General features: G+C 48.6%; 11 protein-coding genes across 11 annotated transcripts; 5 read left to right on the top strand and 6 right to left on the bottom strand.

Annotated features, from left to right (window-relative positions):
- Positions 1 to 77: 77 nt before the first annotated feature.
- On the top strand, positions 78 to 1,937 carry N7517_005824 (cytochrome P450; the record flags this gene model as incomplete). Its single annotated transcript, XM_056723554.1, has 4 exons — positions 78 to 320; positions 391 to 1,500; positions 1,553 to 1,719; positions 1,775 to 1,937. 4 exons carry the CDS (start codon positions 78 to 80, stop codon positions 1,935 to 1,937), a joined length of 1,683 nt encoding a protein of 560 aa, XP_056579804.1.
- A 693-nt stretch (positions 1,938 to 2,630) lies between these two features.
- N7517_005823 (DUF3245 domain-containing protein) lies at positions 2,631 to 3,371 on the top strand (the record flags this gene model as incomplete). Its single annotated transcript, XM_056723553.1, has 2 exons — positions 2,631 to 2,812; positions 2,927 to 3,371. 2 exons carry the CDS (start codon positions 2,631 to 2,633, stop codon positions 3,369 to 3,371), a joined length of 627 nt encoding a protein of 208 aa, XP_056579803.1.
- Positions 3,372 to 4,218: 847 nt separating this feature from the next.
- N7517_005822 (heat shock factor family protein) lies at positions 4,219 to 6,162 on the bottom strand (the record flags this gene model as incomplete). Its single annotated transcript, XM_056723552.1, has 6 exons — positions 4,219 to 5,024; positions 5,077 to 5,146; positions 5,200 to 5,543; positions 5,604 to 5,671; positions 5,719 to 5,817; positions 5,876 to 6,162. 6 exons carry the CDS (start codon positions 6,160 to 6,162, stop codon positions 4,219 to 4,221), a joined length of 1,674 nt encoding a protein of 557 aa, XP_056579802.1.
- An 894-nt stretch (positions 6,163 to 7,056) lies between these two features.
- On the bottom strand, positions 7,057 to 8,734 carry N7517_005821 (F-box domain protein; the record flags this gene model as incomplete). The annotated part of the gene is made up of 4 exons (XM_056723551.1): positions 7,057 to 7,936; positions 7,996 to 8,387; positions 8,446 to 8,611; positions 8,664 to 8,734. 4 exons carry the CDS (start codon positions 8,732 to 8,734, stop codon positions 7,057 to 7,059), a joined length of 1,509 nt encoding a protein of 502 aa, XP_056579801.1.
- Positions 8,735 to 9,510: 776 nt separating this feature from the next.
- On the bottom strand, positions 9,511 to 11,294 carry N7517_005820 (succinate--CoA ligase (GDP-forming) subunit beta; the record flags this gene model as incomplete). Its single annotated transcript, XM_056723550.1, has 8 exons — positions 9,511 to 9,645; positions 9,715 to 10,007; positions 10,061 to 10,107; positions 10,172 to 10,717; positions 10,780 to 10,879; positions 10,938 to 11,010; positions 11,083 to 11,166; positions 11,241 to 11,294. 8 exons carry the CDS (start codon positions 11,292 to 11,294, stop codon positions 9,511 to 9,513), a joined length of 1,332 nt encoding a protein of 443 aa, XP_056579800.1.
- Positions 11,295 to 11,636: 342 nt separating this feature from the next.
- On the bottom strand, positions 11,637 to 12,823 carry N7517_005819 (SDR family oxidoreductase; the record flags this gene model as incomplete). The annotated part of the gene is made up of 6 exons (XM_056723549.1): positions 11,637 to 12,012; positions 12,067 to 12,161; positions 12,217 to 12,368; positions 12,433 to 12,440; positions 12,497 to 12,721; positions 12,780 to 12,823. 6 exons carry the CDS (start codon positions 12,821 to 12,823, stop codon positions 11,637 to 11,639), a joined length of 900 nt encoding a protein of 299 aa, XP_056579799.1.
- Positions 12,824 to 14,107: 1,284 nt separating this feature from the next.
- Positions 14,108 to 15,657, top strand: N7517_005818 (tellurite-resistance/dicarboxylate transporter family protein; the record flags this gene model as incomplete). The annotated part of the gene is made up of 3 exons (XM_056723548.1): positions 14,108 to 14,477; positions 14,528 to 15,254; positions 15,306 to 15,657. The coding sequence occupies 3 exons, from the start codon at positions 14,108 to 14,110 to the stop codon at positions 15,655 to 15,657; spliced, it is 1,449 nt and encodes a 482-aa protein (XP_056579798.1).
- Positions 15,658 to 16,685: 1,028 nt separating this feature from the next.
- N7517_005817 (uncharacterized protein) lies at positions 16,686 to 17,044 on the top strand (the record flags this gene model as incomplete). Its single annotated transcript, XM_056723547.1, has 2 exons — positions 16,686 to 16,832; positions 16,877 to 17,044. 2 exons carry the CDS (start codon positions 16,686 to 16,688, stop codon positions 17,042 to 17,044), a joined length of 315 nt encoding a protein of 104 aa, XP_056579797.1.
- A 452-nt stretch (positions 17,045 to 17,496) lies between these two features.
- N7517_005816 (histone deacetylase hosB) lies at positions 17,497 to 20,280 on the bottom strand (the record flags this gene model as incomplete). Its single annotated transcript, XM_056723546.1, has 1 exon — positions 17,497 to 20,280. One exon carries the CDS (start codon positions 20,278 to 20,280, stop codon positions 17,497 to 17,499), a length of 2,784 nt encoding a protein of 927 aa, XP_056579796.1.
- Positions 20,281 to 20,900: 620 nt separating this feature from the next.
- Positions 20,901 to 21,191, bottom strand: N7517_005815 (uncharacterized protein; the record flags this gene model as incomplete). The annotated part of the gene is made up of 1 exon (XM_056723545.1): positions 20,901 to 21,191. The coding sequence occupies one exon, from the start codon at positions 21,189 to 21,191 to the stop codon at positions 20,901 to 20,903; it is 291 nt and encodes a 96-aa protein (XP_056579795.1).
- A 1,497-nt stretch (positions 21,192 to 22,688) lies between these two features.
- Positions 22,689 to 23,528, top strand: N7517_005814 (YggS family pyridoxal phosphate enzyme; the record flags this gene model as incomplete). Its single annotated transcript, XM_056723544.1, has 1 exon — positions 22,689 to 23,528. One exon carries the CDS (start codon positions 22,689 to 22,691, stop codon positions 23,526 to 23,528), a length of 840 nt encoding a protein of 279 aa, XP_056579794.1.
- Between the last annotated feature and the right edge of the window lie 206 nt (positions 23,529 to 23,734).

The raw sequence follows: 23,734 nt of genomic DNA, 5'->3' as shown, positions 1-23,734 counted from the left end.
TGCACGGACGCCTGAATCCCCTTGTTAAACCGGAATAACTGCCGTGCAGAGCACGGGGTCTCAATTCATAAATCATAATGAACAGATTTCGGGGTATTATTTTGGATGTCACACAAGTGCGAGTGACCGGGGAGGAGGAGGAGGAGGAGCAGGAGGAGTATAAGTATCCTCGCAACATCGTGGATGGTGAGACTGAATATCTTCGGATATTGTGTATGATAGCACTAATCACGGCGGTTATTCCTAGCCTTTCAGCGCTTTCAAGCATGCAAGCCTTCTCAGATATAACTCTCACCTTTCTAAAGCTGGGCTTGACGTTGGTAAGTGCAAACTTGCTCTGCTGGGTTGATTCAATGGAATTTGACTAACTAAGGACCTACTTCTAAATAGGTCCCACTTTATCTCATCGGTCTCCTAGTCTATAATGTCTACTTTCACCCTCTGGCCAAATATCCAGGACCAAAGTCCATGGCAGCCACACGTCTACCTTATATCCGCATGATCCTGAGTGGCCAGTTCCCACAAAAGACAAAATTACTACATCAACAGTATGGTGATGTAGTTCGCATTGCCCCCGATGAGCTTTCTTTCATAGACGGCGCAGCCTGGAAGGCAATATATGGCACACGTATCGGCCATGGCCAAAAGTCCAAAGATTATCGATTCTACGCACCAAGCGCTGGAGAAGCTCCTGGAATCATCGTCTCCAATGATGCCGACCACTCCCGCTTTCGACGCTTGCTGTCACACGCATTCTCCGATAGCTCACTGCGTGGTCAAGAACCTATAATCAAGGGCTATGTTGATCTTTTGATGCAACGCCTACATGAGAATATCGAGGGTGGAACAAAGGCCGTTGACATGGTGGCCTGGTACAACTTCACAACCTTTGATATTATTGGAGACCTGGCTTTCGGGGAGCCATTTGACTGTCTCAAAAACTCAAAGTACCACCAATGGGTATCCATCATCTTCAGCTCGCTCAAGTATGCCGCCTATACAAATGTGTCTCGGCGCCTTCCAGGATCAAAATACATCCTCCCATACATCATTCCTAAGCATATTGCCTCGCAGAGAAATACACACCTAGCCTTAACCAAGGAAAAGGTCCATGGTCGGATAACCAAGTCAAATGAAAGACCTGATTTCTTCGCCAACATCTTGAAGCATCAAAACACAGAGAAAGGCTTCAGCATCCCAGAAATGATCAGCAATGGTAGTACCTTGATCGTCGCCGGCTCGGAGACCACTGCGACATTGCTTTCTGGAGTGACGTATCTGCTGCTGAGAAACCCACGCGTGATGGCAAAGCTCCAAGATGAGATCAGATCAACATTTACTACAGAGAAAGAGATCAGCTTGGATTCATGTAATAAACTGGAGTATTGCCTGGCCGTCCTCACTGAGACTCTCCGAGTGTATCCTCCCGTCGCAGTTGGATTACCTCGCGTTGTTGATGCCCAAGGTGATATGATTGCTGGAAACTGGGTGCCAGGAGGTGTAAGTACAAACCTGCTTGCAAAGCCGTACAGTACCGCTTACAGGTTTATAGACAGTTGTTTCCGTCTCCCATCTAGCTACCAGTCACTCCCCTACCAACTTTACCGATCCAGAGCAATTCATCCCAGAGCGTCATTTGGACGACCCTCGCTTTGCAAATGATAGTAAGACTGCAATGCAACCGTTCAGTTTTGGTCCCAGGAACTGCATTGGGCGCAAGTAAGTTCTCAACTTGTAATTATTACTCGCTGTTTACTCATATATATTTCCTTAGTCTGGCATATGTCGAAATGCGTCTAATTCTTGCTCGCATGATCTTCAACTTCGATATGAAATTGGACCAGCCTGAACAAGACTGGATGGATCAAGAATGCTTTGTGCTATGGGACAAGCCAAAGCTGATGATTAAACTAAAGCCGAGAATTCATCCCCAATGATATCTGATAGCACCACCGAAGTGCTGAGGCTACGATTTTGTACCGGTTTTATGCATGAAGGCCCCGCAGTGATGGATATTGATATCAGATTGGAGCTCATACAATTTGGATTTCTGGTGGGAGCACACAGAAAGAGGAGATGCCTCGGATATGCTTCAGCGTCTCGTTATAGTACTGGAATTAAGCAAGCAATCAAATTATTATGACAAGGTATATTAGCGGAAGAGTGCCCGAAACGTTTCGATCTGATAGATACTATCTAATTGCACAATTATATTCCATACTCATCCCAGTATAAGTTAGCTCTCGTCATCTATTTACATGATCTTATGTTTCTTTCGCTAATATCTTGTTTATCTAGCACTCGTATGGCATTGTTCCTTCCTGTTCTTATCCCAATCGGTCCCATCCATGCACAACATAGTTCATCTGAACTTCGAAAATTCAAGAGAATCGACGTATAGATAGCATAAGGCGGTTTGTCTACAGAGGTATATATCTTAGTCTGTATTAATCAACATTGAAACATCTCTCAATGGGTCCAACTTACACAACATAGCCACTCTGCATCAATTTATACATCACCACTCACCGCCTCCACCATATCGGCAAAAAAAAAGGCACCGCAGATCCCAACCGCAAAGACCGACTCGGATCTGCCAATAACTCGACATTGAGCACAAAAAAACCAACATGTCGCTATCTAAAAGCGAGTCCGACGTAATTCTCAACCGGGCCAATGTCGCCCTATCCCGAAGCCAACGGCTCGTAGCCTCATGGCTACCGCAGCAAACAACAGAAGAGCTAGCAAACCCCAAGACCGACGAAGAGCTCCAACGAGAAGAAGATGAAATATTCACCGCAGTGCCAGAGACGTAAGTGTTGCTCCAGCCTTCCACCTGCAGTCCACGCATATCCCTTACCACCATCCCTCGATTCCACAAAATACCCTACAAATGCACCAACTAACCTCAACCCCGGATTCACAGCCTCGGCGTCGGAGCCCCCCTCCCCCAGAAAGCAGCAGACGGAAGCTGGAACCGCACAGAGCTGGACTCAAATGATAAACTGCGCAAACAACTCCTCGGCAAGAACTACGATCGCGTTATGAAGGCTGCTGCCGAGCAGAAGGCGGCCGCGGCTGCATCTGCCTCAGCTAGCACGGCGAAAGCCGAGGTCGAGGAGGAATATGATGAAGAGGATGGTCGGTCGGCTATGCTTGCTAGACAGAAGAATAAGAGGAAGGGTGGGGCTGGGGCGAGTCGTGGTGTGCATCCTGCAGCTGCGGCTGCTGAGGCCGGAGATAAAGGTGGTGAGGAAGGCGAGGGTGTGCCATCTCAACAGGCTCCCGCTCGCGCCAAGGGCAGGAAGAAGGCGACGAGTTATCTTGATGAGCTTTTGGCTGAGCGTGCGAAGAAGAGAAAGAAGAAGTGAGGATCTGCGGTTGATGAGTTCCGATTCTATGTTCACACGCACACGAGCGTTGCGCGAGCTTTCATTGGCCCTGGGTTCTCTTGGATGGATTATACTTTGATCTTGGTCGCTCTGGATGCGCCGGGCATGGCGATTGAGCCGTATATTCAAGTGCTTGAGAGTTGGTCCCATGCCGGCCAGAGCAGGCTTGCCTACCGGGGCCTCACTCTGCCAGCGGCAGAGACAACAGCGCAGTGTCCCTTGGCCAGACACAACTAGGGAATACTGCATACTTACTCCAATGGCAACTCGGCTGAGTTGTCCTATGCCATGTGCCACTCCAACAAAATACCAAGATCAAACAGTCTGCAGAGAAAAAACATCATTCCAATTGATATAATCAAACTGCAAATATAAAATACAATCCGATTTCAGTATCTTGCTCTAGGTGCCACAAGATTCAATGTTTTTGTTGCTCCGCCCAACCCAAGGGTATATATATGATATGCTGTGTGTGAACGAAGTATGGGTACCCGGAGAGCCGTGGGCCAGTCGCCGAGATTGGCGTGCCTTCGCCAGAATTAAATATCCAAAAATAGAAAAGATGAAAGGTGAAGGAGAAGAAATGGGGAAAAGGGACATCTACAGGCGCGATTAAAAATAGAGATCAGAGCTGCGGACATTCTTCGGATGTCTGGAAATGAATGCCCTTTGCTCTGGTCAAGGGTACATATGCAGGTCAAAAGAGTTGGGAACGAAGAGAAGAGTGCCAGGGCTTATCGGAGGAATAGGGACTTGATGGGAGACAGAGAAGGTAGTGCCACCATCAGTGGAAGATGGATGCCGGGAATGTTCCGATGTTTGGGATTTATTCCAATCGTTTCCGCTTACGGTCCTCTGCCATCGCCTGCTGGTCCTCGTCGGGTCTTTCGGCAGTATCGGCAGGATTGAGCAATGAATGCACGTTGCTTGCCATGCTCGAGCGACGGGTTGCGGGCAACGAAGAGCCGTGAGGGAATCTTGAGCCGCCAAGTGTCCAGCCGTTGTCGACACCGAGCAGGGACGGTGAGGGTTCAGCAGTGGGTGGAGTGGCATGGCGGGATTGTTCTTGAAGGCGACGGGGGGCACCCATTTCGTATTGGGCGAGGACATCACGAACCTGCTGGTCACTGGAAACTGGGGTTCGGTGCCCTGGTGATGAAGGCCAAGGGCCATTTGGAGGATTGCCAGGGGGGTAGGGGGAGCCGGCCGAGGGGGACCAACCGTGCTGTCGGATGTCTGCAGACGTGTGACGACGGGCCAGATTAGGCCCTGGGGATGTTGAGACGGAGAGAGGGTGAGGCATTGGTTGCTGTGGGGGCGGCGCAACGGGGGGTTGGGGGCGAGCGTATGCTGAGGCAGAATTGGCGCCGCCAATCGAGCCGTAACGGCGAGGGGATACTGAGAGATGGGGAGGGACGGGCGGCCGGATCATGTTGGTGGGTCGAGGGGTATGGTCCATCATGGACTGTCGACGGGAATCGTCCTGGGGCATTTGGCGCGGGGACAAAGGTGGACCAGCTTCAGTCATGTTGGCTAAGTACTGTTGTCGCGGAGGCATGAGAGTCTCGTGGGGGGTTTCGATGGCGCGCATAATTTCAATATGCTTCTCAACTTCTCTTTGCATGCTCGAGACTAGGGAGTATCAGTGCATGACACCACGAGTAAAGCGGCAATATTGACATACCATCGCGATGCAGAGGGCTTTCCCTATCGGGCACAACAGCTTGAAGAAACCGTGAAATAGAATGCGTCCACTGAAATCAGATTAGCACCAATACACCCGCACTGGCATAGACGGCGGACATACTTGGTAGCACTTTGTCAGACTTTCGGTCATAGCATGGCATCTCGAGTTCAGTAGGATATTGCCCTCTTCCGCCCGAACCAGACGACCATGCATCTCGTAGAGGCTGCTCTCGATGTTCAGGAATCTAGCATCGGTCGCATCAGGTGCGGGTTCAGCGGGTGTTCCAGGCTGGGAAGCAGGAGCCTTGTGGCTAGGGAATGAATCACGGTGGATCAAAGCGTGCCTCGAAGCACGGCGCTTGATCTCTCGTAGACCAGCTAGATCGCCTCTTTTGAAGTTCCCATTGCCGTGTTTAAATTCCCAGAGGGCAGAATCTGGGGATCCGGTGTGAAAGACGTCGCTCACTAGCAGAGTCAAGAATGGTCAGAAATCGCCCAATCAAAGCTAGCATGCGAGACACCCACCTTTGTGAAACCCATACATATTCAGCTGTCGAACAAACGAGGAGATATTGGTATGTTTGAAGTACGATCTGCGAGGGTCAGAGATGAGTTTATTAGCAGAGAGAATAGCACCCACGCTAGGACTTTGGAGAATTCCGACGTTGGCGACATGACGAAGCTATCGTTTGTACCGGACCAAGAGATGAGATGCTGGATGCTGGGATCTTCTAGCATACTGTCAAAAAAAAGAAAGGTAAGCTCGTGGAGACAACACACGAAGATCCAAAACATACTTGTAAAGCTTGTGAATGAAAGCAGTCTGGACGACTTTTGGCTGCTGAGCTGCGGCCGCAGCGCCGATGGCAGGATTTGGAGCATTCAAAGCATTGCTTCCAGCTTCGGTACCATTTGTGATCCCGACCATTCGGTCTTCACCATGCGCGCCCGTGGGCGGAGGGGTGATATCCATCGAATGCTGACCAGACGAGGAAAGTACAGGAATGTTTCGCGTCCTGCCGGGGGCGTCTGGTACCCCGGCAAATGAAATCCTAGTCGAAGGAGGGTCGGCAAGACGACTCATGTCGGAGGGGGGTGGGTATATATGTAGACACAAAATATGGTGGATGCGACGGGATCGTGAGGGGTGGAAATTCGGACGCGATGGACCGTTTATGCTCGTGCCGAAAGAACGTGGGAGATCAACCAATAATCAACACTTCTGTCATTGCGCAAAAATTGGGTTATTTTCAAGAGAAAAATAAAAAATAAAAGTGACAGAAGAATAAAGAGAAGAAAAAATAAAGAAAGTCTCGAAGTGTCTAGAATGTAGAGGGCTCTGCGGGGAAGACCAGAAAATGTGTTGACAGTCGGATCTGCAGAAAATAGAAGTTATACAGGGATGAAAGAAAAAGACCAATTGGAGAGTATTATGGGAAAAAGGGGGTGAAATGTAGGGCTTTGCCTAAACCTATATGGACCCTATTATAGCCCTATTAGATTCTACCTAATTTAAGAATACTATATTTACATATAGAGAAGCTTGAGGCATTTAACTCTGTAGCTAAAAGGGCTACCTCTACACTTATATATAACCCCTTGTGATAACTAACATATTATAAAGAATCACCTAACTCGGACAAAAGACACGTCGAAAATTTGTATTGATTACTCTTTTCTTTGACGCTTTTGTTTTTATTTTCACATAGCCTTCTAATCCTTGTCGGGGTACATATTCATACAACATTACTTGACAAAGAGCTTGTATTGACTGTCCGCTAGTGCCCAGGTGGGTTTGACAGGGGTTGCATAGACTAGTTGCCATGGTCATTTCTTCAACGGATTCCTACTTTTTACTTAATTTTTATTTTATCAAGTATATGAAGTATGAGGAGCTAATAAATACAATTGGACAGTGCACGTTGGGCTCAGCCTTCATTCTCAAATTCTTCACCTTGACTGATTAGCTAGTGTCGAATCACCAAGTTGCAATCCTCATATCAGGGACACCAGAGGGCAGCCATGTCTCATCAAAACACCAGATCCAGATTTTGTCATCCGAAGGGAATATAACGAAGTCTCCATCACCCAAAACCGAGGTGCATAGCCGGTTTTTAGGGAAATCTATTGTGTGTCTGGATTCGAATTGACGCCCCTTAGCGTCGAAGACATGTGCGGGCTCTAGGGATTCATAGCCAATGCACAATTTCATTTTCATTGAGATTTCGTATTCCTCAAAGCAATAAGTCAGACCCGGGCCTCGAGCTGAGTAGTCTAGATTGGCGTGTTGATTCTTGAAATCCAACTCTGCAGAGTGGAAATGCACAGTAATCTGATCGTCTGCCTCAAGTGAAAGAGAAAGCGAATTAATATAAGGTACAGTCATGCAACTTACCAGCAAAGCAGAGCTTTGACCGGGGCGCAGGCTTTCTCTGTATGGTGTCATGTCTTCTGGTTCGCATTGAAGCTCACATAATTCTTCCATTCGGAAAGGAAGCTCTCGGTATTGCTCCCAGGTGGAGATAAACTTATTCTCGTAGACAGAGAACTTCTGTGTCTTCAAATGATGCTCATCGCAATACAATGCGCCATGTTCCCAGGGTTGAATATTGTCGCTATGTTTTCTGCGGACGGAAACGACGGTGAGGGCATCTTCCTCTGCATGTACTGATAACAAAAGAATGAAGGGCCCAAGTTTGATCGAACGGGCCACTCCGGAGTCAAAACAGAAGTGGACTACGGAGTCCACATAGCCGAGCACTACCTTGGACCCGATAGATATGTAATGACCAAACTGCAGTGAAGGAATGCGAAAAGACTTGTACTGTTCTGTGGACATGCTCCAGACATGACAATACCTAGCATGTCCAGTCAGTAGTGCATTCAGCAAAGCGAGACTCCTTTTCTGGCTACATACCCCCGAACAGAAGTCGCTGAGACCAAGGTGTCCGAGACCTCGACATGGTTAAGTTCCTCTCGATTCTCTGTGGTGAGAGTTCTGTTCTTGCCAGTTGGTAGGTGCACCAAGAAGATAGTAGTTCGATCTGTAGATTCTTCAATCCACGCGCATACTCCATTGAAACACCCTATGCTGTCTCTGTTCAGGTCGTTCTCTGAATCGCGAGACAAGTTGTTAGGGATTGTAACTACAACAGCAGGCAGACCCCTTTCCGCTCGAATTCGCTTTTTGATCAGTACATCGAGATCGGCAGGGGAATCAGACTTGATAACGTTTTTCCCCATGTGGTATTTGATTGCAGTGGTGGTGACGATGGTTGAAGAGAGCAATTCATGCCATCGTTTGGAAACCTTTGTAATATGAATATGTCAACAGATGTCACAAACATACAGATGGATGCTGACATACTCTTCGAAGAAGAATAAGATCGGTCAGTTCCATGTATTCTGCTAACATAGCCACCAATTCCAAAGGCAGTTTATCGAGAAAATCACATTGGAAAGTCATCGATTCGAATCGGCTTTTGACTTCGCGTATCTCATGAGAACTTAGACTGTCGATAATTCCGTTGATGCTATTTGGATTAACACTCGGAGCTAACTGTAAACAATGGACTTGGGACATACACTGCTCGCCGGCTTGCATTGTCATGGAGAGCCATGAAGCCCTCGAGAACTCGTTTGGTAGGTGAGGCCATGTTAGAGCAAGGAGCAACTCAAATGGAAGATTGAGGTGAAGGAACTTTTCAAACAAACACTGGATGTGAAAATTTAAGAAGACAAAGAAAGAAGGTTGTGGTAAGGTCTAAGTAAGGTGGTAGGTAACCCGTACTCAGTAAGCGAGGCCCAACCCCGGAGTCTTCCAACTTTATACAAACCTCCCAACCATCCTCAAATTCAACATCCAACTTTGTTATCTCCATCGTGAAATGACTACAGGAATTCATCGCTACCGACCAAACTTCCTGTGGAGCTTTTGAAGAAGCTTAAGAGACCGCGAAGAAGGCTCCATATTCCACAATCCTAGGACGCCGTCGATGCTCGGCGAAGCCAATAGTCTTAGCAGGGGTGACCACCAGCCTCCACCAGCTTTGAGTTGGTAAGTCGCTTACTAGGCATTTAGGAAAACTCGAAGAATGACAGCCGAATCCAAGTCATTCCCACTCGGAGTAAGCACCCATCTACCCTACATGTACATACATGAACTTTACGGGAAGGACTACTACACACTAAAACAATGAGAGATCAATATATCAACTCTCACACATCCCGATTATGAACTGATCTAGGTCATACAAACACTCAAGAATACAGTGATAAAAAGAAAATAAATGACACAGGAACAGGCGCAAAAGCATTACAAAGATCTCTCTAAGATGTCACTGCGGCGGTTCGGTTCGGTTCGCTAGCCCCAGGAATAAGGCAAATGAAAATGCTCCCTCTCTATCATTATAACCAAAAGAGTAAACACCCTTTAGATGCCGAGGGTGAACTCAACACCGACGTCGATCTCGCGGGCCATCTTAACGACCTTGGAGAACTGGACGGACTTCTCAGCGGCGTTCTGGAGGTCCTCGATGGAGAAGATCTTAAGGCCGGACTCGTTGATCTGGAAATTAGGGGATTTGGTTAGTTTACACCATAGCGAAGACCGGAAAGGGGTGGACTGTAATCATACCAGCTTGTGGGCCTGCTCCATGTTGGTACCCTGCAGACGGGCGATGATAGGAGTGCGCAAGTTCATCTCCTGCACAACGTTGATCAAACCCTGGGCAATGGCGTCGCAGCGAACGATACCACCGAAGATGTTAACGAAGACGGCAGAGACCTTGGGGTCGCTGGTGATCAGCTCGAAGGCGCTCTTGATGGCAGCGGGGGTGGCACCACCGCCAACATCGAGGAAGTTGGCGGGGGTACCGCCGTTCAGCTTGATGATATCCATGGTGGCCATGGCGAGACCGGCACCGTTGACTAAAATCGAGAATTAGCATTACGGTATTTTGAAGTATCAAAAGGATCCTTACCAAGGCAGCCGATGTCACCATCGAGCTTGATGAAGTTAAGACCGTGCCTAGAAAAAGATATCAAGTCAGTTAATGTTGTTTTATCTCTTCTTTTCCAGCAATGCAACCTACTCAGCGGCCTTGACCTCATCGGCATCCTCCTGGGAAACATCGCGCCACGAGAAAGCCTCCTTCTGACGGAACTCGGCATTGTCATCGAATCCAAGCTTAGCGTCCATAGCCAAAACCTGGTGATCGGATGTCTCGGAGAGGGGGTTGATCTCGAGCTGGGTAACATCGCGCTCCATGAAGCACTTGTAGAGGTTCTGGATGGTGGTCTTGGCCTCCTCGATGCACTGCTCGGAGAAACCAAGGTCGGTGGCGATGGTGCGGGCAATCTCGTCAGTCACACCGACGTGGATATCAATGGGGGTAGTGGTGATGGCGTCGGGGCTCTCCTTGGCAACAGCCTCGATATCCATACCACCCTGGGAGGATGAGACGATGACGGGGCCACGGGTGGTACGGTCAAGGAGGACAGCGAGGTAGAATTCACGGCGGGCGAACTTGCGCTCGCAAATGTAGACCGAGTTACAGATACGGCCGCCCGCGCCAGTCTGCTTGGTAACGAGCTTGTGACCGATCATCTGGCCAGCAAACATCTTAGCCTCGGTGGGACTGCAAAGATATCTATCAGCTTCATTGTTCCCGATATCTGTTCTCGAATTTATTCAACTCACGAGTAGATCACACGGACACCACCCTTGAGACCATTGTCGAATTGACCCTTACCACGGCCACCAGCGAGAACCTGGGCCTTGATAACAAGATCACCACCACCTGGAATGTAATGTTCAGCAAGCGCGTTGAAAGGGGGAAATCAGTAGGTTCTTATTACCGATGGACTTGGCAATAGCCTCGGCCTCTTCAGCAGTGTTGGCGACCTCACCCTTGGGGACACCAACACCGTACTAGATTGTTGATCAGCGATCTCGAGTCCCTTTTTTTTCGAGCGACCGAAGGGGAAACGTGGGTGCACGTACTGTCTTGAGGAGTCTTGCGGAGAGGTACTCGTGGATGGAAAGGTTGCGCTTCTGCAAAGCAATTCTGCTCTGGATGGAAGGTTGCTATTGTTTATCAAAGTCAGCTCAATCACATAAAACTTGGGAACGAGCGCGGCCCGAATTCAGATATAACTCACTGTCGCAGCCTTGAAAGCCGCCGCAACGGGTCTACCGCGAGCAAGCTTGAACATGATGAATTCGGAGAGGGGAGAGGGGGAATTTGTAGAAGGGCGGAGGTATAAAGCCCGTTTAGATAGTTGGTAACGGGAGAACAGCTTTCTTTTTCACTTGCTTTCGGGATGACCTTGCGTTGCGGTAAAATCGGGTGCCGCAGCCAACCAGCGATCGTTCCTGGCCTGACTCAGCATTGGTTCGGGGGCAACGCGAATATAACGGAACATGGCTATTAAAGTCGGTACTTTTCTACTTGGATATAGATTTTGGTTCCTTTTTTATATTTATATGATTTTACAATTGTCCTATATTACTATATTATATTGACTAAATCCATACTTCAAACCAACGTAACCCCCCTATTTGCCAACATTTTTGATCTTCCATAGTTTGAACATTTTAGTCATGAGCCGACCAAACAGACCCGACCAAGCCCAGCCACCCGACAATGTCCAGATCAACCAGCTAGCATGACCCTCCCAGATCCAGGCCTTGCGACCACGAGCCCACGGCCACAACCAACGCCATGGAGCTGAGCCATACAAGACTTGAGAAACGACACTGCGAGCATATGCGTCATTCGGCATAGCGTTGTGCTGGCTATGCTTCACACGCTTAAGATACTCGGCCTCGATAGAGGAATACAAGGAACCCGGCTTCAGAGTACGATCGGTACGTGCAATACGAGATTGAACACCGCCAGTAACGATAGTTGTGACGTGGACACTGTTGATCCTAGTTAGAAAAACACATGACGAGCTTGGATTTTGGGGGCCATATCTAACGAACCCGAATGGAGCCAGCTCCACGCGAAGCGTGTCACTGAATGAGTGCAATGCTGCTTTGGAGGCGTTGTAAACAGAGCCGAATACATATGGGATGATCTAGTCATTGTCAGTAAGTTAGGATCTGCCAAGATGGAGATATCTCAGAACTTACCCCGGCAATGGATCCAATCTGCACAATAGTACCCTTCGCCTTGATAAGCAAAGGTAGGAAAGTCTGGCACATAGTAATAACCGCGAAAAAGTTGGTCTCGAATGTTTGGCGAACCTCACTGAGCTCTACTTCCATCGCGGGGACGGTGTAATCTGCAGCAATCAGTATGTACTTCAAATTATTGACGCCGGAAGCCGTGAGAGTGAAGTTACATACTCCGACCACTGTTGGATATTAGCCAGATGTACCGTACACAGATAAAACGACAAAAGATACTCACGCGTTGTTAACGAGATAATCGAGACCCTTGTCTCCGAGCCTCTTTTCGACATCCGCAAAACACGCTTTCACATTCTCCGGGTCATCAACCGTAAGGCTCAAGGTTTCAATCCCGAGGTCTGCCAGATCAGAGATGGTCGCCGCATCGCGAGCGGTAGCCAGCACGCGCAGTCCACTTCGGTTGAACTCGCGCGCAAGGGAGTTGCCGATTCCACCTGGGGAGCATCTATGGTACATATCAGAAGGTGTTGCTGGTATCTGTCGTGAGTCGCCTGTAAGCTTACCCCGTGATGAGCACCGATCTGCGAGTATCTATCGTTTCCGACATGTTTGAGGTGGAATATAATAAACTGCAACAAATTTCTAGATCTGAATGTTGGTTACACGATGTAGTAGAACAGCTGGCTACGGCATGTACACCTGGTAAGCAAGTGGAGATTGAGGAGGTACCTCGGCTTTCACAAGTAAAGCACCTAGCCCTAAACCCTATTACCTGTTTTGTCTTTATAGTATAAATAGTGACTTGGGGATATGGAAGGAGGCTGGATTGCATAGTCATATGTACATAAATGTCGGGTCAGCAAATCGGAAAATAGGTCAAGGTAGACTGCTCCACCTCTTTACATCCACATCTCGAACAAATCTGGAGAATTCACTTACCTAGTGGTCTACACTATTCATCTCTCAAAGCAACCGCCATAATTTAGCTAGGTTCCCTCCACTTGTCTGTCACTCGTATGATCTCCCACTTGGACATCATTGTTTCGGAACATACTACGGCATTCAAGTTTACCAGAATGAGGAAGCGAAAATGCATATTTGAAAAGGCTCCCACGCCATGTTGAAATGCTCGACCCAACCAGTCGGATTATATTGATCAGGTCCTACTCGATCTCCGGTGCATCAGTCGTTGTGCCGGGGTTGGTACAACATAATAATTCTATTACCTACGTGTAATTTATGCTATATAACCGGTTCTCCAGTCTACTACAAGGCACAAAAGCCGATTTACTCTCCAAAATACATAACGCGCGGCATGGAGACGATCGAGATCAAGGACATTGTTTAAACGCGATTAGTCCACATAGATTAGCAATTTAATTTAAAGTAAACCGTCCAGTGGCGCCGGATGCGTGCCGATTCCCGAGAGCGAACTCATCGAATGACACCGTCCCGTCCGTGCCGGAGAACCTGTGTATGATATTCTGGGGAAGTGATGATAAAATTTAACGGCATTGATGCCATTTATGCGCCAAACCCCTCACCTTTTTACAGTGTTGTATGTAATGGAAGATCAATAATTCGTTCGGCCATCGCCACTGGTAGATTCTTGCCATCGGTCCCCACATTAATTCACGGCGGTCTTCAAATCCGAACGACCTGTCTATTCTTCTCTACAGAGATCTTCGATCGCTATTGATTGAAAGGCTTCAACAGAAACCCGTGTTAGCATACGAGTCTTTTGTGATACCATCTCTACTGCCGCCCATGCTATCATCCGCAAGCAGGCTGCACAATAGAACCCCCGAACGAAAAGAGGGGAAGTTTTAAGCTAACCGCGCTTGTATTCAGCCGTGTGTGCACTCACTGAGTTAAACTGCAGTAACCGGTGATGGCCACTGAACCCGATCTACCCCGGCACATGCGAATTCCCGGGGAAGATGGGTACCGAACGCCGACAATAGAAGATGCCGAGCGGGCGCTTTCAATCCTGGGGGCCGTTGAAGAAACCCCCGGAGTTCGCGAGGCTCATTCGTCTGCTTTGGAGGCTGCGCTGCAGCGAGCCTCGTCGCGGGCTACTGTGAAAACGAATCCGGAAAAGAAAGCCAGTGTGTACCAAGAGCATAACGGGCTGGGCCTGTTTGGGCTCAAGCGCACGGTTTCTGGCGAGCTGAGCTGGAAGAAGCGCATTCGCCATGTTACCTGGGCGTATTTCACGTTGACTATGGCTACAGGCGGCCTGGCTAATGTCTTGTATCAAGGTGTGCATGGTCGATTTCATTCTGTTCGCTACTTTTCTAACAATGACCAGTTCCATTTCGGTTCAAGGGCTTGGATACGATTGGCATCGTTATCTTCCTGATCAATATCGCTTTATATCTTATCATCTGGGCTCTTCTGCTTGTTCGGTTCTATCATTATCCGTATACATTCAAGGCGTCGTTCATGCACCCCACAGAGTCGCTCTTCGTGCCCGCATCTATAGTATCCTTCGGCACGATCCTGATCAACGTCTCGCAGTACGGACCCGAAAACACGGGTCCGTGGTTGATGCGTGCAGTCTGTGTTCTATTCTGGATCGATGCCACTCTCGCCGTGATGTTCTCGGCGGGCATCTACCTCCTCCTTTGGTCGACGCAGACATTCACCATCGCGCAGATGACTCCTATCTGGATTTTCCCTGCTTACCCGATGCTCATTATTGGCCCGCATGCTGGCATCCTCAGTGCGAAGCTGGAACCGTCGCAATCTCTGCCGGTCATTATTGGCGGCACAACTATCCAGGGAGTTGGCTTTTTGGTTTCGTTGATGGTGTACTCGGCCTTCATCTACCGGTTGATGACACAGAAGCTGCCGAGGGAAAATCTCCGTCCTGGTATGTTTGTTTCTGTGGGACCGAGCGGGTTCACGGTTGCCGGGTTGGTGAATATGGCTGCGGGGGCGAAGAGGTCGTTTCCAGCCGATTTTATGGGTAATGGGCCGCTGGCTGCCGATGTGTTGAAGATTGTTGTTAATTTTTCGTGTCTTTGGCTTTGGGGGTATGTTTGGCTCCTTGATTATTTCTATCGCTTTGTCTAACTCTTCTCTAGGTTGGCCATATTTTTCTTCATTATTGCAAGCGCAGCCCATTGGTCGGCGATTGGACACGGGCGGATGGTCTTCTCAATGACTTGGTACTCATTTGTTTTCCCTAATACTGCCTTGATCACTGCTACTTTTGCTATTGGCAAGGCATTCTCGTGTAGGCCTATTGAGATTGTTGGGTGTGCAGCGATACTCCCATTGCTGTTGATGTACTTTTTTGTTTGCTACATGATGGTTCGGGCTATTTTGACGCGACAAATCCTGTGGCCCCAGAAGGGCGAGGATAGAGACGAGGGTGGGTTTGAGATTCTTCGGGTTAAACCAGTGGCTGCGGCAGGGGTTTTAGGACATACATAGGTGCAATATATATATCGATGGATGTGTAAAAATCAGGAAATTCCATCACAAAAATAAAAGACCACAAAGAGCTTGGTATATTTAATTATTCTCACACATAAGGTTATTTCAACCAAATCTAACATTTTTGCCTAAAAAAAACCAACACTGAAAAAGACCAAAACAATAGGAGGATGGATATGCATACAAGCGCAAAAAAACAAAAACAAAAACAAAAAAGAATGGACCCGCCGGGAATTGAACCCGGGACCCCCCGCAAGTCACTGTTGTAGTGCGAAGCGGGTATTATACCCCTAAACCACAGGCCCATTTGATGAAAGATTGGGCTTTCACATGTTATTCAATGGAAGTGTGATCTGTGTACATAAGGTTGTACAGCATCTTGCCCAGGTGAAGCCTTGAAGGAATCCACACATTCGTTCCTTCCCTTCTTTTGAAACGATAGCCTAATTTGGTAATTGACTCAACTTCAGGAAGGTACGGAGTCTCCCCACCAATGAGTATAAACCCCCTCGTCCTCATCCCCCTCCTTTCCTTCTTCATATACTCCTAACCTCACACGCTGAGACAATACTCCTTGATAAACCTGCACGCCGTGCCATAGTAAGCCCTAGACTAGGCCTACCCCGTAGGACTTGATGTACATATGAATATCTCTCTTGTGACTATATTTCACTTGGCCTCGACCGATGCAGTCATTATGCAAAAGGGTACCTGAAATGCTAGCCCTTCAATGCAAAAGAGCCTACGGTGTATTCCATAAAATTATGTATAGATTCCCGGGCTGGTACTGTTTACGATTCAACATACCTTTCCGGGCACATATCATACAATTGCCGTTTGGTTTGGTCTTAAGGTGGACAGATCGAACGAGTCTAGTAGAAGAGGCGATGCACGTGGTACGAGCTACCGGAAATGCCTGTTCCCAAAGTTGTGTCTTAAGAACTCTTGCATTCAATCACGGTTTCTCGATGTTGAGACTGACTACTCGCCTAGGTTGGAGAAGAACCGTGACTTTTTAAACTTAAATGCGTAACCTGCGTACTTGGCCCTCTGATGACCAGAATATTTGCTCGGACTTAGGCACCTCCTTACGAAGTCCAGTGCTTAAATTCACAGAGATGAGCTCCACAATCATCCCTGAATCCCCCCAGACACGGCCTCGATTCAACCGAGTACATCAAAGTTTGGCGCAAGCAAATAAAATTCGTACTCTCAGCGGATTACTTTCACCCATGGTGACTTCAAGGCTAATATTCTTGTCGGGGATGGTCATTTATCGGCGTTTCTTGATTGGGAGTCTGCTCACTGGTACCCCGAATACCGGGATTCTACGAGTGCGATGAGATACGGAAAGAGCAGCTGGTGGAGTACGACGGGGAGTTAGCTGATATTGCGCTCAACTCATTGACGGCTGACTCATATAGCTTTCTGAGTACGATATGAGTTGTTTTCTTTGCGCTTCTTTTTTCCTCTGTTCATAACTTCTTATGTCAATTTGAATGTGGAAGTGAGGAGATACAAACCCAACAATAGAAGGGTATCAGGAATGGGTTTGTGCACGCAATGGAACCGATTGACCCGGAATAATTTTGTCTTGACAGCAAGATATGAAGATTGCGTATAATGAACTACACAGTCAATCGATTTGCTTTTTCCTTCTATTGTGTTTTATAAGAAACTTTTACAAACATTAGGCTTGTTTATCCAAATATCATCCTCTACGGAGTCTACGAAGTGACAAATAACCACAGAAGTTTAGAGAAACCAAACAATGAATTATACAAAAATCAGTCAGGGTATCGAATTAATATGTAAAAAAATGCGGTGCCTGCCGCCTTACGCGTCCTCCATCACGGCATCCTTGGCCGCGACCAAGGGAGAACTGCCGGCGGAAGCAGCCGGGCTTCCACCGGAGTTACTCTCACGCTTCATCTTCCCCTTCTTGGGGGACTTTGAGCCTCGACCACGGCGGTGGTGTTCAACCGCACCGCCGGACAACTTGCGGCCACGACCGGGCTCCCTCGCCGGCATGTTGAGAATTATCCGGGTGCAGCCCCTGACTTCCCCCACGGAAGTTGGAATCTGGGGAACTGGGGGGAGGTTCAAGGGGCTGACACCCCGGCGCGGAGTTCCCGCGCGCGTTAGACTGGTGCTCTTCCGACGGGAGGCACCCACAGACGGAGAGGCCTCGCGGGAGGCAGCAGGGAGGGTCGTGGCGGCAATGGTGGTCTTGGGGGTTTTCACGCCCTTGCGGGCCTGGCGCCGTGGCGTGGCAGGGCGGGGGGTGATGGGGACGGGGGTCGACTCCTTAGGTTTGCGCGAGCGCAGCTGGCGCCCCTTTTCGGGGATGGGGATGTCGAGACCCCCATCCTGGGCGCTCTGCTCTCGTCGCTGGCGGTTCAACTCCGCCGGGCGGCAGCTCAGGGTCTGGCGGCTATCGGGGATTATGAGCTTCGACAGCTCCCCGGTGGCCACCGCCCAGCTCACTTCTGGCAAATGGGCGGCGATGTTGGGATCGAGGTCCCCGGTGGACTTCCGGTCTCTCCCGGGGGCGATTACCTTTGCCGCAAAGGACTTGGTGGCTGTCAGGTAGGTGGCAGCGCTCTTCTTGCGCCCCTTGCTGGGCGCTGGAGCCATGATGGCATCCAATTCTCTCAGCTGATTGTGAGACCACCACTCAGTCTTGTACTCTGAGTTTTCATTGAGACCTGAGAGATGACTGAGCACACCGGAGGACAACGCGCGGTCACTGTAGCCGCCCTCGAGGACGCTAATGACGCGCCCCTCGACACTCAGGCCTTCCTCTTTTGATAAGCGGATGACATCCGCGGTGAACTTGGCATAGAATTCAGTTGGCACCTTCACGCTGTGGCGTTGCATGCCGTTGCCTTCCCACTCGCTGGCATCAAACCCGGCAGAGATGAAGATTGCCGCCTTGGGTAGTGGAGAATTCGGATTCTCTTGTCGTTCTTGGTTGAGTTCAATTGTGCGTTCGCGAAGAAAGGAGCGGGCTTTGGTGAGCAATGCGCTGTATTTCATCTGGTATAATTTCCAGAACTCATCAAGATCGGCCCAGGTTTCGAGATGAACATTCCAAATAGACTGATTGTGTGCTTCGACACACAGGCTGGCACCCATAACTTTGTCGCGTTCGCCGTTCTCGCAAGGGAAAGAGTTCACATCGTGCAAGCTGTAGTAGCCGATTGCTGCTTTGGTGTATGGAGGAGCGTCTTCATATTCCTTGAATTGCGTGGCATCGGTTTTAGCCAAATCGGCCTTTTGTGTTTTGTTGAGTAATTTGGAGTTGTGATCGTATGCAATGTCCTGAGACCCATCGCCATGGTGAAGATCGAAGTCAAGGATGGCAGCGTGGGTCAGACCGTGGACTGTCGCTGCGTGGGAAATTCCGACATGAACGTTGTTGATCCAGCAAAAGCCGGAAGGGAAGTTAGCTGAACAATGGTGACCGGGAGGTCGAATGCAAACAAATGCGCGCTGAATCGGACCAGAGTTGAAAACAAGATCCACACCCTCGCAGACGCCCCCCAGGGCTCCTTGGAAGGCGTTCACGGACTCCGAGCATAAGTAGAGGTCGTTGGTATTTAGGGCAGGACCACTTGTGCCGAGCCCGTCGTGTTCTTCCGTCCGTTGTCTGGCAAGTTCATTACCATCCATGATGAGACGTGACTCTGCAAGGTCCCCCATCCATTTCAATTCTGACATCCATTGGGTTCCATGGACATCTGTAACAGCAGCATCAGACAAATACACCTTGCGATCAGTCTTGATAATTTGGAAAGGAACGTCAATGTTGTTCAAGCTCAAACTTGGTTTTGGCGCGAGACCTTCCGCATACCGAGAGCCAAGGAGGACATAAGCTGCAGAGATGCCTACAGCACAGGCGCGGATGCGCTCTGGTCTTTCGACAATTCTCTCGAGAGTCCGTTTTGGCGCTTCAAGCTGAGAGTAACGATGGCCATAACAGTCGTCGTGAACAATAACAGCAGTTTGAGTATTGACATCACCAGATCGGTGCGATTCAAGCTCCTTTGAGAAGTGCTCAGCGGCGACAGACGAAGCAGTCGGAATTGGAGTTTCTGGAGCTGGGCTGAAGACCAGGCGTGCAGGGTGCATCGCGGGTGATGTTGCGGTGGTTGTCGACCCCGCAGAGGTGAATGATGTGCGGCGTGAAGGATCAGGAGTTGGAGATGAAGATCTGAGCGGTTGTGAGACCGACCGAAGAGATACAGTGGACTTGCGCTTTTGTAGTGGTGTAATTGACTTGCGTCGTTCGTCTCGAACAGAAACAGAACCGGCTGTTTGTGGTGAAACAAGTTGAACAGGTTGATTTGATTGTAAAGTGACAGATTGAACAGGTTGGTTGGCCTGTAGAGGAATAACAGGTACATGTCGGGTGGCTTGAACAGATCTAGGGGGAAGATAGGATGGAATAGAAGAAAGACGAGGTGATGGAGGCAATGGGGTCGCTGTCGCCAGACTCAGGCGATCCAGAGAGTCGATCAATTTACAATGCGCTTCATCGATATTGTTGTTATTGACCCCATTGTCCCCGAATAGTGGCGGGTCCTCCTGAGTGGAGGGGAGCTTGTATGGGTCCATCTTGCAGATATCGACTCTGCCACAAAGAATTTGCAATACACGATGTTTCTTCTCATTCAATACGGAGTGAAAGCCGAGAGATGATAGGTCGAGGTTGGATGAATAGGGAAGGGGAAACAAAAGAAACAAAGAGACAAAGAAAGGTGGGGATTCACATGTTTGGGTTAAGCCACATGGGGTAAGGGTTCGGCCGATCTCCATAGCATAGAACAACGACACACAACATCTATATATTCTTCATATTATATTTCTATTGTTTATCATTCTATTGTTATTGATATTATCTCCTTTTGACTTGATTCTTATTGTCTAATAGTGAGACATTCAATGATATTGTATTTTCTTCATTGATAGCTTTTGTAACAATCCCCAACCATGCTACATGCTTTCTCTATTAGGACTCATCTCTAACATAAAACAGACCGAAAGAAGGTTCCAATAAAGACAAATCGAATCATATGCAGATCATCTAGATCACTGCATTCGCGTGATGGAACGCCGTAAACCCGCAGAATTCCGTCTCCCAAACCGAGACCCCAAGTCCCCCAACACCGAAGTTATAAAAAGATAGACAGAGAAGAGGGAGAAAAAAAAAGATAAAAAAATGTGTATGTAGTCACTTAGCGTGACCGCAGACCTCGCCATTGATACCACTGATACCAACGGCGGCCGAAAGAATCCTTCTCGTCAAGAGAATCCTCAGATCGGCGGCGCACCTTATTCTCCTTCTTACGGGTCTCCTTCTCGGACTTGAAACCACGCGTGGCGTGTGAGTTGCAGAAACAGTGCATGTGAACGGTCTCGACGCTGATGCCCGGGCAGCCATTCCGGCGGTGCGCAGCGCAGACGCTATTACCGGCATCTTCTTCGCATTGGCACCATTCGTAGAGTGTGAAATATTGACGGCACATTATTGATTTTGCTGGATGATTTTCTTCAAACTTATTGAGTATTGAATTTGATAGGGGGTCCCGCAGGTGCCCAAGATGCGTTTTTGATAGTTGATAGTTGATGGGACGAAGAATATAGATTTGTGGGTTCAAAGTGTGTCGAGCAGAGTGACTGTGAAACGAATATTGATGAGGTATTGGCAAGAAAATGAGAATGTCAAATGCCCGATGTGTAATGGTGCGAAAATGGCTTCTGGCGTCGGAGCAGTGTAGCTACTAAGCCTAATCGGATTCCACGGGAAGTATGCTCTGTAGCCGGTGATGTCGAGATGTTCGGAGCTTTGAAACTTCAGACCAGCTGAAATGAGATATGGAGGAAGATAATTAGGGATCAGCAAGGAAAAGAAAGCGACCGGAGGTACAGGGGACAGATAATAAGCTCTTTAAGTTGCAGGCTAATGTAATGATGAGTGAATAGTCATTGACCGGTCTATGAATGGAACCACGGCTATTGATTGGAGCTGACGTCAAAGAAACCATTTTCTTTGATTATTGTGGTATATAATTATATTATAAGTGGGCTTTATGATTATATTATTATAATTAGTGGGTTTATACTTTGCCTAGATCTTTCTTCGACTAAGAGCTACAGGTTACATCTGACAACCGGAGGTCGTATTCTCAAGCTTGGTTTTTTGTTATAGGTCTAATAGCCATGTACTCCGTACTCCGTCTTAGCTAGGCAGCAAACTTGGCAAGCGCCCGGATGGAGAAAGGGGGTTACGAAGTGAGATAATGAAAATGGGATTGGTCTTGGAAGACAAGACCAAAAAAGAAAGGCGGCTATTGTTCTGTTTCAACAGGTTCAACAAAGGCAGTGCCAGAAATAAAATCATGCAGAAACATTAAAAATAGAGATCGAGATGCATCAAAGGAGTTTGAAACTCGACAAATCTGATCGACAAGCCCAGCCGAAAGCCAGTCAGCCCTGACAGGTCGAGACGAACTGGGATCCGCTCATACCCGGCGCTCCGCAGGGGTCTCTTTTCCGAGCATGCAGATCCATTGGAGCAGAGGTCTGTTTGGCTTGCCGCCAGGATCCCGGGATTACCTGGTGTCTGCATTTAGCGCCGAAGAAAACTAATATAGAGTTTGAATCTCAGTTGAAATTCCTGGGTAGATCGAGATAGATGATCTCACCATCAAAGACGCAAACGGAAGAAATGAAATAAACTATGAGGCGCACATGTGGCGGTGCATTCAAGTCACGTGCGTCGGAGTATTCCCCGAAATTGATGCCTAAGGCTCTAATAGAAAGTCCACCTTCGATCCATAGCTCGGATTTGATTTGCCTCAATTCAATTGAACACATCATTGCAATTCGTAACTGAGCTTTTATCAAACCACAAAACGCCCAATAACGAATCCTCAAAAACGAGTACACCACCCCAAACCAACCCAGCAACACCAACAGTCACAATCAACACAACACCAACAAATAACCCCACCCAAACTGCAATGACAACCAACACACCACCCGAACTCCCAACAATGACCCCAGCAACACCAGCGCGTGCCGCCACACTCCTCTCAAACCTAACGGCCGTGCGCGCGCGAGTGAGCACAGCCGCCCTCCAAGCCCCAATCCCCAGCAAACCAATTCGACTCGTAGCTGTCTCCAAGCTCAAGCCCGCAGCCGACGCACTGGCATTGCACCAAGCTCCAGGATCGCAACTCCACTTTGGCGAAAACTACCTGCAAGAACTCCTCGAGAAATCGCGACTGCTACCCGCAAGCATCAAATGGCACTTCATTGGCGGGCTGCAGAGCAACAAGTGCGTGACCCTTGCGCGGGATGTGCGCGGGCTGTGGGCTGTCGAGAGCGTCGACTCGGAGAAAAAGGCGAAGTTGCTGGATAAGGGGTGGGGCGAGAGGGGATCTGAGATGGCTGCTACGAATCACGATGAGGATGGGAGACTGCGCATCTATGTTCAGGTTAATACGTCTGGCGAGGAGAATAAGGCTGGCGTCGAGCCCTCTGGGGCGACGGCGCTTTGTCGATATGTTCGCGAGCAATGTCCCCGGCTCAAGTTGCAGGGTTTTATGACCATTGGAGCTATTGCGAGATCGCGGGCGACGACGGTGGAGAATGAAAATGAGGATTTTGTTTGTTTGAGGGAGACGAGGGATCGAGTCGTCAGGGAGCTTGGCTTGGTTGGGGATGAGGCTGAATTGGAGCTTAGTATGGGTATGAGCTCAGATTTCGAGGGGGCGATTGCTCTTGGTAGCGATCAGGTTAGGGTTGGAACCACGATCTTTGGGGATCGGCCGCCTAAAGCGGAGGCAAGTGTTGTTTGAGTTTGAGGGTTGAGGTGGTTATGAGTTACGATTTCTTTTTGCGTTGAGCTGAAGATGTAGATTTCAAAAGGTTGTTAGGCTTCTGGTGGGGATATACCACCACTGAGAATGCTGATCATTAGATGGACCGTATGTATAGCACCTCGTATTTATTACTTTCCTGGCAATGGTTTATACAAAAAGAGATGCGATGTTCCTGGTGGAAC

This window comes from Penicillium concentricum, assembly GCF_028827145.1.
Source record: "Penicillium concentricum strain IBT 3081 chromosome Unknown utg000002l_segment0_segment0, whole genome shotgun sequence".
In the NCBI taxonomy this organism is placed as follows: Eukaryota; Fungi; Ascomycota; class Eurotiomycetes; order Eurotiales; family Aspergillaceae; genus Penicillium; species Penicillium concentricum.
The sequence above is the reverse complement of the archived record's forward strand: the minus strand, read 5'-3'. Positions and strand labels throughout refer to the sequence as shown.